Source organism: Hemitrygon akajei, chromosome 26, assembly GCF_048418815.1.
Source record: "Hemitrygon akajei chromosome 26, sHemAka1.3, whole genome shotgun sequence".
NCBI classification, from domain to species: Eukaryota; Metazoa; Chordata; class Chondrichthyes; order Myliobatiformes; family Dasyatidae; genus Hemitrygon; species Hemitrygon akajei.
In genome coordinates, this window is record NC_133149.1 from 38,970,235 (window position 1) to 38,985,389 (window position 15,155).

Sequence of the window (15,155 nt, forward strand, 5' to 3'; positions counted from 1 at the left end):
TAATTTTTCTTTCTTAGCAGCATTGTAACATGAGAAAACTTGTTATTGAAGAGGTTTATTGTAAAGGTCTTTTGTAATGGTCTTACCCAAAAGAAAGATACACACCTATTAGGTGTGGTAAATGGAATAATTATTTAGTATTTAAGTTAATTTTGTCCTTTTCCTCTGCCAAGGCCTAAACTAGATTTATGCTATTTTATTACTTATAGGAATCACTAAGTCAGCATTCACTATTCTTCCCTAATTCATTGTTTACTAACTAGGTGGCTAGGCCAATTGAGAGGACATTTAGCTATATTGAGAGTCTAGAGTTACATATAGGCAGACCAAGTAAGGACACAGACCTTCCTCATTGAGGGTGCTAATGATCTGGAAGGATTTAAAAATAATATGCTGTTTTCCCAGCAATATTACTAATGCCACCAATTTATTTCTGATTTAACTTAATTATTTTAAATTGAAATTTCTCAGTTTCTGTGGTGCAAGTTGAAATCATTTATTGATCAGTAGTCTGGGGCTTTGGATACTCATCACCTGGTTAACCATGACACTATGATACCTGCACCTATCAATAAGTACAGCTCTGCCAGTAAGGAGGAGAACCTTCACCTCCAGCTGCAGCAACCCTTGCCCTGATGGTACAGGGTCTGAGAAACACAAGTTGAATTTCAAACTGAGGAACAAAAAAGAAAAAATAGATGGATACAGTGAAGTGAACTGAAAAATTGAAATGGCATTTTAGTTTGCATGCTCTGGCAAGTTTATATTTTAAAATCCCATTGAAAACTTAAAGCTATGACCTACATTGAAAACTATAGTTGCCAAGAAGAAAATGTTGAAAATTTACACCATAATCATTCTGCTTCAATAACTGGATTACCTTCAGGCTGGATGTCTAAGAAAGCAAATGATTTAACCTCCTGATTACTTTACATAGATCAGCAACTTCTCTTTCAAGGTAAATGATCTGACCGCAGAAACACAATTTTCTGCCACAGTGGGGATTCAGATTTGTATCAGAATCTCAACTTTTTACAGGCATACACTCTCAAAGTGGTTGAATGAATAGAGCTTGTCAGGGTCCCCAAAGATGGTGAGGCTTATATAGAGACAGAAGTACTTAGTCAGGAAGTAGGTGTTCCTTGACCCACATTATTCAAACCCATCCCTCTGCATTGCAGATCAATGACATTTGTACAGTGTCTGTGAAAATGAAAGCAATATGACAGGCTGTAAGACAAACTGTATCTGTATAAAGCAGTTTTAATCCTAAGATCAATGCACACTGAATACCACAGACACAAATATCACAGCTGATTGTTTAATCAGAATGAGTTTTAAATGCAGATGTAAAAATTGGCATCACATTAATTTTTGGCATCACCATCATTGTCACATATGCACAAAATCATTTTGATAAATATATAAATATGGATTTTATACTTAAATTGTACAGAATGCAAGATCTAAACTATGGTACATCCTTATGCTGTGATACACAAGGAGGCAACTTTCAAAACCTGAAATGGAATTGCAAACACAGGGGAAAATATTTAAAGGTCTGAAGAACTCTCAGCTAATCATCACTTTTATAAATCTCCCTGGCAAACTTATTACTCATTTTGCAAACCTAGGAGATTGTGTTCAAACTCACCAGTGAAAAATAAAAAGCACTCCAATGCTCCTCAGATCAACATCACTTTACCCACAAATTATATTGGTAAAATAGCCACTATGCCTCAAGGTATTTTATTGCTCAAGGTCTTTCTGAAAGATGAAAATTGAGTGATAAAGTTTTCTAATGTCAGGTTTACATCTGAACTATTCTTTCAGATATTGATTATTTAATTCATTAAATATTGTCATTTCATTTCATTGCAACATTTCAGCATTTGTGGGTTTAAATGTTTGCTGAAGTAATACAGGTTCATGTTTCCCCCAAACACAATGACAAAGGATATCTAAGGGTTTTTACTGTGAAAACACAACAACATCTGACTTAACAGCCAAAACACATGACCAACTGCACAAAATTCTCAAGTGACTGCCATCTCCTTCCATCCCTCCATCACCTCCACCTCTTCCCTCTCTCCCACACTGCAGGTATCTGAGCACTTGGAAACTTTGGTTTTACACAAAAAAAATTTTAATCACAATAACCAATCCATTTCTCTAATCACAAGCAGCCGTTCCAACAGTCCTTCCCTAATCGTTAAGGGTTTTACAATGGCCCAGTCCAGTAATTGAAGAACCAGGGTGGACATTATGTTACAAATAGATGCACAAGGTTGGCAGCCAAATTTAGGACACATGCTCCTCCGACCCTAATCAAAAGATCTTCCTTATGGCTATTCCTCAACAGGCCAGATTCAGTCTTTCTATAAACTAACTGTCTGCGAGCAGTCGCCTTGTAGAATCTGGGCAATTGACTCTGGTATTCTTCCAAATCTTGCAAAGTTCTACACTTCACTCTGGCTAAGGCCAATAAAATAAACCATTTTACTTTAATCTAGATATGAGTACAAGTTATCCTGAAGTACTTCACAGGAGTAATCTAGAAAAGGCAAAATACAAAGGAAGCTGTTTTCTTGGAATACACAAGGTAGTAATTTGACTTGGGCAGGAAAAAGGGTGGCAATGCATTTTTTTTTACAATTTATTACTTTGTATTTGATTCCACTTGTTACAGTATGGTGAACAATGGATAGGACATAACAGGTGGCAGATTCCAGCCCTAGATTACAGGAAAATTCATTTTTGTTCTGGTACTCTGGGGGCAAAATTCAAGTTGTCCAAGAAGCAGAATTATTAGATTAGCATATGTCACCATGTATTGCCCCTGCCTAATATTCAGCCACATAGCAGCAAATAGAATTGAAAGTCAAACCAGGAACAGAACATGCGATGTAATGCTGATTATTTTGTTTTCCCAGCTGTCAAATTACTAATTTTTAAATTGTCTTTGTACTTTCTCTTTTCCTGACAATGACAGATGTAGTGTAAATCTGAACTATTACCACTTCTAGCTTAAGGGAAGTCCATTTATTTTTAAATTGGGTGAGCCAACTTTATTCAATGAATTATCATGGAGCACTGCGTGCTCCATTTGTTGTTTGCAAATGCCAACAGAAAGAAGCTAAAGAGGATCAGATTCGATCCATCATGAATTTGTTCTGGTTTGTGCAAAAACAACCAGGGAGCCTAACTCATGAGTATCCTTTTTCCTTGTTTATTGCTGCAGTTTACTTCAAGGCCTTATTTGAGATGTACAAACTTTAGCAATCCCAAGACTCACAAAAATCAGGTTATTGACAACAGAGAGACCAAGATTGGAGCTATGGCAACCGAAGTGTTTAGTGATCTATTAGAAGTAACCCAGCAATTCACCATCTTGACCAAGCTGTTACTTAATGCAAATAATTAGCACCAAAACATGCAGGTAGAAGAGACAAAATGCATTGAGCAAAGCCAAAATCTGGGTGCTGATAAAATGGTCTTTCTAACTGGCTGTAATAATGAACACTCTTGGAACAAATAATTATCCTTTGTGATTCAATGAAATTATGTCATTTTTAAAAATTAGTTCAACCTAATATTTATTAGGTTGAATAGTACAATTCTAAGTATGCACTGCAGCATTTAAATATAAATTTGAAGATTCCACAGGGATTCTCAAATTAGAAGAGACCTGTGTTTTATTCAACTAAACTCATGCCAAATAGGCACCCAGCAGAATGACCAGCATAAATTCAACACAACCTGGGCAGTGAAGCAACACCCGGGAGATTTACTAGGCCTTCAAAGGAGAAATATCAAAAATATTTGAATCTCCATTCCTGTGACAGTCATGACCCTTGCTTGCCAACAAACACTAGCTTCTCATATGCAGCTTAAAACAGACGAAGTTGATGGAAAACACTGCAGACGCAAACTGATTATGAACTAATCAGTAATGGGATGGTGCCGAGGCCACTTCAACAAGAAGAATGGATTACTCAACATTGTAGTCCACAGTGTCTGACACATCACAACCCTGATTCATTTAAAATTCCACATTAAAGTTGTGTTCAGTCCTTTTATATCACTCACTGTGATAGATTCACTTTGAAACATTTACTTCATACATACTTGGGGGGGGGGGAAGGAAGTACACACAAACATAAAAAGAAAAACTTTGCTTTTTAGTTTGCTATCCACAAACACAATACAGTGTGAAGAACTTCCAAGGGGTAGTTCTGGGAAAAGTATATAATTATTTAATATTCTGTTATTTGAACCCAAATATGGGTAGCTTCCAGACCAACACTGGCAAATTTCTGTGATGAACTCTCAATCCACAAAGCATTTAAAGTTCTCATTATTAAATAGAAATGTCTTGATCTTTAATTCTCCAAATGCCAAAACATGATGATCTCACTTCTCACAACATGCTAAGTTATAAACATCCAGTTTTGGATGTTTCAGAGATGAAGAAAACTGTCCAAGAGTTGCAAAAAGCTAAATGGTTTATCTCCATCTCCTGCCACCGATCTAAGTGTGTTCCTTTCATCCTTAACTAACAGAAATGTCTCCTAACTGAGGGCTTAGTCAGTATTTTAAACAAAAACATATATGGTAATTTTAAGCTTTATTGCCGGGATGGCCACTCCTGTTGAAAGTTCTTTGATGAACATTCAGTATGTTTTTCTGGTGAAGAAAAAAGATTGGTTCACCTCACACAAATCATCACAAATATGTAAATTAAAATGTTTCAGTTGAGATTCAACAATGCCAACTTTCATTTTCAAAAATGTATTCAAAAGTAAAATGGAGGGGTAAGGAGTTTTATAGTCTCCCTTCAGGGATACAACAGACCCATATTTAAGTAATACTAAGCTCACTATACACCCTTAGAAATCTCAGCTAAAGCATTCCAACCTTTAAATTACACCATATGCAAGATGAAGGTTAACTTCTGCTTAATCACATTGTCAGCAAGCCTAGTTTAAGGAGGTGGTTAAGGAACTAACTAGATACATGCAAATCACATAACTTTCAAGGCCCCTTTCCATCATCAATTGCTGCCCTTAGTGAGACTTCAGTTAAACCAGACAGACTAATTCCACAATCCTATTGAGGGCTGCTGTTTGTACAGAGGTGATTGGGGAATCACTTGTGTAATATTGTTGGCTCAATTGTAAATGACAATCCTTTTCTGAGTAATTCTCTGCAGTGTGGATTGTGGAATTAGTCCCGTTTTCTACTGCCAAGCAATACAAATATATCTATACGATTGGATTAAGCATTCAAAAAAAAGGGTCATTCACAAAAATCAGATTCTGCTAGTAAAACACACAATAAATAAACCCTGTTCTACTGATTGTCTGCCAACTGGGGTAAAAATATAACACATTTTAAATATCTGGAGGTGGGTCTTATGTCAAGACCTCCTCACACGCCATTCCTTTGGCTTACAATTGCAAATCGGTTTGCTATTTGGTTTCAACATGGAGAAATAAATTATGATCTCTTAACATTCCAGGATCAGAGATAAACAAGGTCCTCAGTGTTTATGAGACAGGAGGCAAGGTCCCACAAACCAGGTACATGGGACAGGAGTCATTGTTAACAGTGCTCCAGAAAATGCATTTCAGATTAGCTATTGGTGCTTCTGAAAAACTTTATATAGATTCTCATGCCCCAATTATTGCTCAAGTATACCACAGGTTCTAGGGAAACTGTGTCAAACACAATTCAAAAATAAATTAGCAGACTGAAGTTCTTAATTATTTTTAGGTTCTCTGAAGTCAACTCAATTTCTTTTTAAACCATACCTAGCCTCAGAACTGTATCTTGCTCTGATCTAAACACAATTGGTCATGTAATCACATCAACTCATTCATAATTAAAAGGTATCAAATGAAGTAAATACAAGTACTGAACTTGCATATAACACAACAATCAAGTAACTAATGCTGATGGCTGTTGCATCAGAGTATACCAAGCATGGCAGTGAAATGAACCGGCTCATACGGAGTATGGGGAATAAGGGAAAGGAGGTGAAGTAGTAAGTGGAAGCACATGCTAATAATGGCTCTATCTTCCAGTGATGGTGAATCTCTCCATTAGTCTTGGAACAAGATATCCCTCCAGCTAAAACTGTGATTGGGCCCATGGGTGAGTGGTAGGATGGGAGGATCTACCAGCTGCCATATACCCGCATCTTCCAGCTCTTCACAGGCGCAAAATCCCAAATATGGGATCTGTGGGAAGAAAGAAAATATGTGAAGCATGTGAATTTCAGATACAGGCAGAACAAATTAGCCCAACACTCCTGAAACCTGCAACCCAACTTTGTATCCTAACTATGCCCTATAAACACCTTCGAAACTGGTTTCTCTCATCATTGAAGAACCCTTCTATAATATCTTACAAATAAAGAATCAAATCCAACAAACTTTGAAAGTGACATTGAATCTACTTCCACCAACCTTCAAATGGAGCAAGCAACCCAGATGAAAATACAGGCAAAAATAATTTTTTATTGTTCCCCATTACCCCCTCTAGATCTTTCTGTACCATTTTGTTTAATTGCCTCTTTTGATTTTCATTTCACATTTGCAACACATACCTGTGTTAGTTGCAAATTTATTGCGATTACATCAGTTGTAATGAACTATTGTGAAACCTGTTACAGTAAAATATGGTACAGGGTGCTATCTTAAAGCTAACAAGTTGCAATATTTTTAATAATTGGCACATACTGTAGCAAACAATACTTAACCTAAGTTTCCCTTTCCAAAATGCTACCCCTCCCAGAAAACTTAATGAAGGAGACTAAATTGCCTATAACACACGACATAGCAAATAATTCTAGACCTCTATCAGACTTTGTTGAAGTAGGTTCAGTTTAAATTCCCTTTCTGTTTCCTCTCAAAATAACACTGATGTCCCGCTGCCATGCTCTGCACTTTCCTCTGAATAAGTAAGCTACATCCAAGCCCCATTTTGACCTATTGCCAGGAATGATGAAAACAAGCCTGGCACTTAAACCAGAGCAGGTTGCAATGCTGATGACTTTGGGCAAGTTTGGCTCATGCTCCAACTCTCATTTACCCAAAACCAACTCCCAGAGAAGCTCTCAGCCCCTCTGGATATCTCACTTAATTAGAAACATTAAAGGCCATTGTTGCGATTAGTGCTCTATTCCCAAAGCACTACAGACTCCCCCCTCTCATCTGGAGGGCACATACACACACAGACCTTTCGAACCACTTGCACAAAGTCCTTGGAGTTGCGTGCAGAGAGCCCCTGGAGCTGCCTGGTGCAGGCCTCTAGTGAGGAGGCGTGTGCTACAATCAGAACGCTGTTACCTGAAAAGAATGAGCAAAACAACAGGCATTTCAGGTGGCATCCAGCACAAGGAAGAAAATTTTCAACACCACAGTGTATATTGGCAACTCTGCATATTGCTTTATAACTGCAGCGGTTACTTAAAGACAAACCAAAACCACTGAGAGACTAAGTCAGGGTACTTGACACTGAATGGCATGCTTCCAAATAATGAATTTCCAAATCGAAAAAGGTATGTTCAATCCTTTATTACAATTCCAGCAAAGACAAACAACGTTGTAGTGATAAAGCTAACAAAACTAAATTAGCAATTTAACGGTTTAACTTGCGCTCTAATAGTGATATTGGCGATACTAAGCGGAATAATAGCATAATTAGCGGTCCAATTGCGTTCCAATTAGCGATCTAGTTAGCGATTGAACTAAATTAGCGTTCCATTTGGCGTTCCAATTAGCGATCTAGTTAGCGTTCCAATAACGTCCCAAGTAAGCGATCAACAAACAAAATCATTTCTGGCTGCCTCTCTCAACTAGACTAAACCGAACAACTAGCTAAAACAAAATAGTGAATACATAACTACACTCATTTGCTTCTACCACGCCCCAACCCACCATAATAAATGTGCCACGAAATACAATACAGACGGAAAATAGATACATGGCTCCAATGGACAGAAAATAGATACATGGCTCCTACAAGAGCCAATGAAATACTTCTTGCTGGCATACTGGACATACAGCCAGAGTCCACAAACAGCAATATGTTAGTTAACCACATCACGCTTATAGTGATATTAGGGTTGGGATAATGATTAGTGGTGCTTCCCTATTCTTCACAAATAGTAACTTGGGATACTATACATCCATCTGGGGGGGGGGGGTGGGGGGTGGAGTGCATGGGCTGTTTATGTTCAATAGTTCACCTGTGCTCCAACAGTGCAGCACTCCCCATCAACCCAGATTGAAATAAATAAATTCTGAATGCAGAGGATTGCAAACCTTTGGAATTTTCTATCTAGAGAAGCCACTTTTGGATATCCACAGGAGGCATTGCCTCAAGAAGGCAGCATCTGTCGAAGATTTCCACATGGACCATGTTATCTTTTTGCAACTACCATCAGACAGAAGGCACAGAAGCCTTAAGTTCCATACCATCAGGTTCAAGAACAGCTACTTCCCTTTAACCATTTTGTTCTTGAAACAACTGTAATCACTACAGTTTAACAACTCTATGAACATTTTGACCACTATCTACTATGCAGTTATTTGTTCTAATTGTGTTCTTTCTTGTAAAAGGTGTATGTAACTTGTGTTTAATTATGTTTAACAAAACTAAATTAATTTAATCTGCTTGCAAGATGCTGTGTGCCTGTGGTACAAGTTTTTCATTGCATCTGTGCTTATATATACTTGTACAAATGAAAATAAACTCAGATGAGTTGTTGGGGATTTTTTTAGTGTTGAAATTGATGCCCAATATCCAAATTAGCTTATTTGTTTTAGATTTATAAAGATTTGAGTGGATTTACCATGACTTTAATGAATGGAAGAGTAAACTGGATGTGGAGAGTTTATTCCTGATTCTTCATACGTTCAGATAGCACTGAGTTTGACTGGCCACCTACATGGCAGAATAGTTGTATGGTGGTGCTTCATCAGTTAATTATTAGTCCTTTAAAAATCCAAAGACACGAGTTAAAATCCTGACACAGTCACCATGGAATTTAAATTTGGATTCATAACTAAATTTGTGGGGGAGGGGGGGAATTACAACTAGCCTTTGCAAAGATGGTTGCAAAACTACTAGACTGTTGTAAACTCCAGCTGCTTTATTACATCCTTCAGGGGACAAGTCCACTTGACTTGCTGAGTTTCTCTAGCACTTCGTGTCAGTTGCTTAAGATTTCCAGCATCTGCAGAATTTCTTGTGCTTAGTATCTATCATCTTGACTTATGTGCCCTACCTCAGCCCACGTAGTTGATGCTGGAATACCCTCTGAAATAAGCCACTTAGTTCAAAGGCAATAAGGATGGACAATACATGTTGGCCAATTCATTAAAAACAAAAGCAAAAAAATCACAAATCTTGTCTTTGAAATTTTTAAGCACTGTTTTGATGCTTTTGGGATGGTAAAGTGATCACTAACATTATTTCTATACAGATGTTAAATGAAAATTTCTTTGCAGTGAACGTGACAGTTACCTTTGAGTTTACATTCAGCCAGGATTTCCCTCATAACCTGGCAACTCCTGCTAATGTATGTCTCATAGGGTTCCGAAATCCCCAGTTTGTTTGCCGGTATGTGAGGTCTGCAACATACAAACACTAGTTAGCAATAGACAGGAGGGAGAGTCAGATGAATGAAGTGTCACGACTGATGGCGTGCAATCTGTGTATTGGTCCAAACAGTACAAGGTGGTTTTCACACCCCATCCAAGAGACTCAGCCACCTCAAGCTTGTGGAAGAGGAAGTAGGTCACTTGCACCTTCCGCAGCTGCAATATTCCATAGAAAAGGCTAAACATCAGGTTCAATTCCACTGGTTTGCATAATCATATCCTTTGATTGCCAAAAAAGCATCCATCTTGGTATAAAATATACTCAACAACCAAGAATCAATAGTCTTCTGGGGTAGAGAAATCCAATTATCTCACCGCAGACCTAAATACTTACCTGAGACTCTTCAAAGGGGTAGAAATTAATTTACAATTCCTAATATTAAAAAATGTAGTTCAGTGCAGATGATAAAGTGAGCTAACAGAGGTATTTCCTTCAAGGTGCCTTTGTGCCCATTTTTAAGCAGGCTTTTCATCTTCTAGTACATTTCTCCAGCTTGTACTTCCCCAAACCATGTCAAATAAAGCACAATTTGTAAAATTTGTCTGTAATACTTCAATCTGAAAATTGATAGTTCTTTTTTACTCATGTCCCGCTTGGTGGCGCAATAATATCAGTGAAGGTTCCCGAGTTCGAATCCAGGTCGGGTTGAGTGTCGAGCTAGCAACTCGACCTTGTGAAAACAAGAATAGCTTGCTACGGAGACACTATCATGAGGGTGCCCCGATAACTCCACTGCCGAGTTAAGGGCTATTCTTCTTCTTAACTCACAGAAGAACCAGCATGTATGAAGCTATGTAAAAGCTACATTTATGAGCCAACATTCAAACCACATTCTTTGTCCAGAAAACTCAGCGCTGCTAGAATCTCAGTAAAACCTCCCTTGTATGCCTCAACTAGTACATCCATGAAGGTCATGATCACATTCGCCCTCTGCTTCCAAGTGATAAGTTCACACAAGGTTGCTGCTATTGGCATTCTATGTCGCTCCTCACAGTTCAAAGGTTCATTAATGAACAAACTCTCAAATTCTTGAATTCTCTGGGTCACCACGAAACCAAGAAAGAAAAGAAAGGCAGCACGATCATCAACCCCCAAATCCCTCCTCGTCGCAAAAAAAAGCAACAACCAACGGAACAGGTACATCAACCCCCAAATCCCTCCTCCCGCACACTGCTACATTAGGGAAGTCACCCAACATCATGCTCAAGAACAGGATTGTCCTTATGATTAGATGCTTATGACTAGTGGTGTTCCACAGGAACAGATGCTGGGACCCTTGCTGTTTGCAATATTCATGAATGATTTGCATGTGGATGTAGGGGGCACAATCACAAGTTTACAGATGACATGAAAATCAGTGGAGTTGTTGACAGTGAGGAGGACTGTCTTAGGGTGATATTGATGTGATGGTAAAAATACGGTAACAAGTGGCAGATGGAGTTTAATCCTGATAAATGCAAGGAAATACATTGAAGATACTGAGGTCATGAATGGTAAGGTTCTAGGAATATAGAGGAACAGATGGATTTCTTCAGTCTATCCTATTCTCAGTAAGCTTATATACCTCAACCTTGACCACATCCACTCAAGGAATTCAGTTTCTCCACTATCTCTCCCTTAATCTTTACCACTTAGAGGTGAATAAAACTAGAGGACAGATGGAGTCTGAGGATGCTTCTTTCACCCAGAGATTGGAGAGTCCCTGGAATGCACTGTCTGGAGGAGTGGTCAGAATCAGGTTTAACCTCACCAGCAGCAGTACTTTGCAATAAATAATGTGAATTGCAGATATATACTATGTTAAATTAAATAAGCAGTGCAAAAAAGGAGTGAGGTGTTTATGGGTTCAATGTCCATTCAGAAATCTGATGACAGAGGGGAAGAAGCTGTTCCTGAATCATTGAGTGTGTGCCTTTGGGCTTCTGTACCTCCTTCCTGATTGTAGCAATGTGAAGAAGGCAGGTCTTGAGTGATGGGGGTCCTTAATGATGGATATTGACTTTTTGAGGCATCGCTCCTTGTAGATGTCCTGGATGCTGTGAAGGCTAGTGCCCAGGATGGAGCTGACTGAGTTTACAACTTGTGCAACTTATTTCGATCCTGTGCAGTAACCTCCATTGTATTGGACAGTGATGCAGCCACCTTAGCATGTTCACTGCAGTATATCTGTGAGTGTCTTTGGTGACATACCAAATCTCTTCAAATTCCTAATGAAATATAGCCGTTGTTGTTCCTTCTTTGTAACTGCATTGATATGTTGGGCTCAGGATAGATCCTCAGATGTTGACACCCAGGAACTTGAAACTGCTCCCTTATCTTACCCTTTCTGAAGTTCACAATCAGTTCTGGAGTCTTACGGACGTTGACTGCAAAGTTATTTGTTGCGCTCCACCATTCAACTAGCTGATAAATCTCACTACTGTACATCTTCTCATCACCGTTAGAAATTCTGCCACCAAAAGCTGTGTTGTCAGCAAACTTATACGTGGTGTTTGAGCTGTGCCTAGCCACACAGTTATGGATGTAGAGAGAGTAGAGCAGTGGGCTAAGCACACATCCTTGAGGTGCTCCAGTGTTGATTGTCAGTGAGGTGGAGATGTTATTTCCAATCCACACAGGTTGTGGTGTTCTGGTGAGGAAGTTGAGGATCCAGTTGTAAAGGAAGGGACAGAGGCCCAGGTTTTGGAGCTTTAAGATCAGACCTGTACAAATGATTTTGTTAAACGCTGAGCTGCAGTCAATGAACAGCATCCTGACGTAGATATTAGTATTGTCCAGATGATCCAAGATTGCTTGAAGAGCCAATGAGACCACATCCACAGTAGACCTATTGTGGTGATAGGCAAATTGCAGTTGGTCCAGGTTCTTGGTGAGACAGGGGTTAATTCTAGCCGTAACCAACCTCTCAAAACAGTTCATTACCATAGGTGTAAGAGTGCTATGGGTGATAGTTGTTAAGGCAGCTCACCCTGCTCTTCTTGGGCATTGGTATGATTGTTGCCCTTTTGAAGCCGGAGGGAACTTCCAACTGTAGCAAAGAGAGATTGAAAATACCTTTCAACACTGCCAATTGGTTGGCACAGGTTTTCAGACCCCTACCAGGTACCCCATCGGTCCCTGCCACCTTGTGAGAGTTCACCCTCTTGAAAGACAGTCTGACGTCAGCCTCTGAGACAGAGATCACAGGGTCACTGAATGCTACAGGGATTTGCATAGCTATAGTTTATACTCCCTTTCAAAGCGTGCATAAAAGGCATTGAGCTCATCTGGGAGAGCAGCATCACTGCCATTCACAACGTTAGGTTTTGCTTTGTAGGAAGTAATGGTCTGCAAACCCTGCCAGAGTTGACGTGCATCCCATTCCACCTCTAACCTTGTTCGAAACTGTTCCTTTGCTTGAGAAAGCCCTACGCAAGTTGTACCTGACCTTCTTGTATAGTCCTGGATCACTAGACTTGAATGCCACAGATCTAGCCCTCAGCAGACGGCGAATCTCCTGGTTCATTCATGGGTTTTTATTTGGGTATGTACAATATGTTCTTGTAGGCTCACACTCATCCACACAAGTTTAAATGAAGTCAGTGACAGTTGTAGCATACTCATTCTGATTTGAAGATGAATCCCTGGATACAGTCCAGTCCACCGATTTAAAGCAGTCCTGTAAGCACTCCTGCCCCTCCTTTGTCCATACCTTCTCAGTCCTCTCTACTGGTGCTGCGGTCTTCAGTCTCTACCTGTACTCAGGAAGTAGAAGTACAGCCCGGTGATCAGACTTCCCAAAGTGGGATAGCACGGTAAGCGCTCTTGATGGTAGTAGAACAGCGGTCCAGTGTGTTGGTTCCTCTGGTACCACAAGTGATTTGTTGGTAATAATTATTTAGGGACTTTTCCAAGCGGGCCTGGGTAAAATCCCACCAAAATGATGAGGAAGGCATCAGGGTTCACTGTTGCATGCCTATTGATTATGTTGCTCAGTTTGTCTAGAGGCTGTATGACACAGCCCTGAGGTGGAATGTACATCGCTACCAAGATGATGGCTGATATTGACATGGTAGCCCAAGTGGCTGGTTTCTGTCTGTATGACTATATGAGAGAATTTCACCCGCTTTCCCTTCAGCCCACTGGAGTACACATAGTTGGACAGATATTAATCTGCTTCAAGCTACAAGCATTCATAAACTATATTCATGTCCTTCCAAAAATTTCCCCAGCATCTTCCTAGCAGTGGTCTTTAGTTCCCCTGTACAAAATATGTGCTATCTTCCTCAGAAGGCTGACCAAGTTATTCTTGCATGTCCAGGAGCAGATCCCCATTCTACTGCTATCATTGCACCTGCCCTGAGAACAACAGATAGAGCCATTGATCTTTTTTGTAACTTTAACACAGCATGAGGTGACCCACAGTACTGTTATAACAGCAAACAAATAGCTTGAAGCAATTTCTAAATCAGTAATCTCAGTTCTTCAGCCAAAGAACACTTGATTTTGAGCGTTGACACACTTATTATCCAAAATACCTTTCAACGAGACCATCTCTAACTTTCAAACCTCACTGGTCTCAGTGTGCCCTACTTATTTTCTTATTTTATCCATCAACAGTAAAATAGGTTTTCATGTGAAGGTTCAAGTAGTACAGGAAGTTTTTTCTTCTCCCCCTCATCCCTAGCTGTCATTGCTCCTGCGGTCATTTTCCCAGATTTGCAGGTAGTTTCATTACCATCTGTTTATGCACAAAGAGCTTGGAGGCATCTTTGATTTTGTAAAGCTTCCCCCACCACAAGAGTACATGGGCAAGTCTCTACGTAAAGGTGATCCCTAGGGGAGATGGTGTTCACCTGTGTTTCAACTAATTGGATTCAACCCATTAGCCACAATTTAACAGCAGGTCAGGCAGCATCTATGGAGAGGCATAAACAGTCAAAGTTTTGGATTGAGACCCTTCAGTGTCGACTGTTTATGCCTCTTCATAGATGCTGCCTCCTCCAAGAGGACCACAAACTTGTCTCAGGGTTTGGAGGCTTTCATACCTCAATGACTCAAAGATTTATGTTGGCTGGAGTCAGGGCCTTTGTGCTTTGGCTCTTGGTAGAGTCACCTACACAAAACAGGTCAAAGGGTAGAGGCCAGACTAAGAGTGGTCCACTGGCCCTCCAGGTATGGGGGTTCAGATCAGAGCTAACAACCCTGACTGGTCAAATACAATTGTTATAGAAGCAACCATGAAGAATCCTTCTATTGAGACAGAGATGGAGGACCTCCATTGCTGCCCTAAACACCAGTGGTGTAACAGGCAGCAAGTATAGATGCTGCCTGGCCTGCTGAGTTCCTCCAGCACTTTGTGTGTTGCTCAAGATTTCTAGCATCAGCTGTTTATGATTAGCCTCAATTCAACATCCATTTAAAAGAGAATGAAAGGAAGATTTGCAATTCTGTAGCGACATTTACACATTCCTTTCAAAAGCCCTAGCACTATCTATTTGCTC

The 15,155-nt window shown here is 39.7% G+C and overlaps 1 protein-coding gene across 2 annotated transcripts in view; it reads right to left on the bottom strand.

The window, feature by feature from the left end:
* Positions 1-1,243: 1,243 nt before the first annotated feature.
* The window catches only part of LOC140716887 (ubiquitin-associated and SH3 domain-containing protein B-like), a 157,994-nt gene continuing 144,082 nt past the window's right edge, over positions 1,244-15,155 (bottom strand). The window contains exons 12-14 of one of the 2 annotated variants that reach the window (XM_073029919.1): positions 9,535-9,641; positions 7,243-7,352; positions 1,244-6,242 (exon numbers count right to left, since the gene is read on the bottom strand). In XM_073029919.1, the coding sequence (XP_072886020.1) occupies positions 6,105-6,242; positions 7,243-7,352; positions 9,535-9,641 (355 nt within the window). In that variant the 3' untranslated portion in view covers positions 1,244-6,104. Of the gene's footprint in view, positions 6,243-7,242; positions 7,353-9,534; positions 9,642-15,155 lie in introns of those variants that run through there. The other variant, XM_073029920.1, reaches the window with a different exon arrangement.